This window comes from Camellia sinensis, chromosome 12 (assembly GCF_055761805.1).
Source record: "Camellia sinensis isolate YWXY chromosome 12, ASM5576180v1, whole genome shotgun sequence".
NCBI classification, from domain to species: Eukaryota; Viridiplantae; Streptophyta; class Magnoliopsida; order Ericales; family Theaceae; genus Camellia; species Camellia sinensis.
Window position 1 is genome coordinate 49,900,211 of NC_138972.1, and position 2,405 is coordinate 49,902,615.

The 2,405-nt window shown below is 38.7% G+C and overlaps 1 protein-coding gene across 1 annotated transcript; it reads right to left on the minus strand.

Moving 5' to 3' along the window:
* Positions 1 to 573: 573 nt before the first annotated feature.
* Positions 574 to 1,092, minus strand: LOC145803556 (uncharacterized). The gene has a single exon (XM_082896855.1). It carries the CDS (start codon positions 1,090 to 1,092, stop codon positions 574 to 576), a length of 519 nt encoding a protein of 172 aa, XP_082752981.1.
* Between the last annotated feature and the right edge of the window lie 1,313 nt (positions 1,093 to 2,405).

Here is a 2,405-nt window from a genome sequence, read left to right on the forward strand (position 1 = left end):
ATTTGGGCAGCCTTGTAGCAAAGAAGGCAGAATTACTAAAAGCGTTAGAACATTTAGATGAACAATCATAACAATTAGAGACTACAATTAGTGTTGCTAAAGCTGAAGTAGTTCAAAAGCGAGCCATTGTTTCCACTTTAAGGGACAAACAAGCTACAATAGAAGCAGTTGAGGTGATAAGAAGCGATGATATCGAAGTCGCCAACAAGTTGGAGCAGCTCTTGAAGGTCGAACAAGGCAAGATCCAGAATTTATCATGGCTTCCATGATTTATTTATTTATTATCTTTTTTTTTTATTTCGTTTTTATTTTAATGAAATGTAGCTTGAAACGAAATACTTTATTATAAAATAATTGCTCTAGCAAACACTAGATTTATGAAATAAATATTATAGTTCGAAGCAAAATACTCTTATTGTAAAGCACATTTGGCTTATTAATTTATTAGCCGTTCACAGTTTATACTTGTGCGGGCCAGGAGTAGTAAATTTTTTTTTTTTTATAGCAACTTTATTTCATATGGGCAAAAAACAGCAGGTAGCTTATGCTCATGCGATTAGGAGCGTTACATTTTCATAGATAGTAGCGCTTTAAGAACATGCCATTGATTGGGCCAACTCTTATACCTTCTTTATCAACAATCTCGTATGTTGTATTAGTGTAGACTTCAGTCACCACATATGGACCATCCCACTTGGACAAGAACTTGTTGCCGGTTTGGTGGGTAGTGATGATAGGTCTTCGAACAGCCAGCACCAATTCTCCAACTTGAAAAGACTGGGGTGTAACCTTCTTATTGAAAGCTCTGGAGAGTCGAGCTTGGTAACACTCAAGTTTTTGCTGTGTTTCCAATCTCTTCTCATCTAATGCTTTTGACTCAGCAAGGTGTAATTTTGCATTCTCATTATCAGTGAGACCTTCCTGTATAGCTATCCTTAATGAAGGAATCTGTTGTTCCAAAGGAAAAACCACTTTAACATCATACACATGGGAGTATGGGGTGGCCTGTGTTGGGGTACAGTGTGTCGTATGGTATGCCCAGAGTGCTTCTCCAATTCTTTCATGCCAATCCCACTTTGATTTATCAACCATTTTTTTCAATATGTTGCCCAAAGTTTTGTTAAACGCCTATGCGAGTCCGTTGGCAGCTGCATTGTACATTGAGGACTTGCGTTGCTTAAATCCAAATCTTTCACAAAGTTTGTCCATTAGATTGCTATAGAAAGGCTTTCCGTTATTGGTGATAATGTAGCGAGGAACACCATACCGATAAATAATGTGGGATTTGATGAAGTCCACAACAGTTTCTTTCTTGATTTCTTTAAGTGGGAAGACTTCAGCCCACTTGGAGAAGTAATCTACGGTGGCCAAGATGTATAAGTGGCCTACAGAAGACTTGGTCAATGGGCCAACTACATCTAGACCCCATGCATCAAACGGCCAAAAAACAATTATCGGGTATAAAGGTTCTGGTGGTTGATGGATAAAGTTTGCATGAAACTGGCAAGGTTGACACTTTCTTGAGTAGTCCAAGAAATCTTTAACCATCGTAGGCCAATAGTAACCCATCCTTTTTACTCGAAAGTGAAGTTTATGACCAAATTGATGCGCTCCACATATCCCGGAATGGGCTTCTTCCATGGCTTGTTAAGCTTCGTCATCCCCTAGGCAACGAACAAAAATTCCTTCAAATGATCGTCAAAATAAAGTTCCCTTATAGTAAATGAATCGAGGAGCTCGATTGTGTAATGGCTCCGATTTAAATACATATCGGATTGGTGTAAATTGGTGCTCGTCATCTTAAAATTTGTATGGTTGTCGGACTCTTGGCATTGATGGGTTGGCAAGTGAACCTTAAATGTTATAATTGAGGACCCTTGGGTGATGTTTGAAACCTTGATTAAAGCCTTAATAAGGTATTTAGACAAGATTAGATCAAAAGCCCCAAATTTGAGTTTTTGTTTTCGACCAGCTTTCACTCTTTCGGCCTTTTCTATTTGCACACTTTGAATTTGAATATAAGTCTAGGACCATTGGAAAGCTTGTTTCTGGGGCTTCAATTTGGACATAAGAACCACCTAAAACGGAGTCTGAACGAGAGAGTTATGCCTATTTCAATTTTGAGTTTATGTGCTGGAAGCATGCTTACTTGAGCGAGCTTTTCTTCGCTCAAGCGAACTGTGCGATTTTCAGAGATTCTAGGAGCTTCTTTCCTCTGCTCGAGCCAAGCTTTCTTCACTCGAGCGAAGGATACGAATTCAGCATATTTAAAAATCATTTTTGGTCCACTCTTTCTTTATTCTCTTTTGCTCTTTCTCTCTCTTCTTCTTCTTTTCCACCATTGTTGTGGGTTTCAAGCTTTCAAGCTTGAGTTTCATCTCCTTTCTTTCACTTTTCACCCCATG

Excerpts from the sequence above, each read along its gene's own strand:
- LOC145803556 (XM_082896855.1), bottom strand. The coding sequence starts at position 1,092 with ATGGTTGATAAATCAAAGTGGGATTGGCATGAAAGAATTGGAGAAGCA.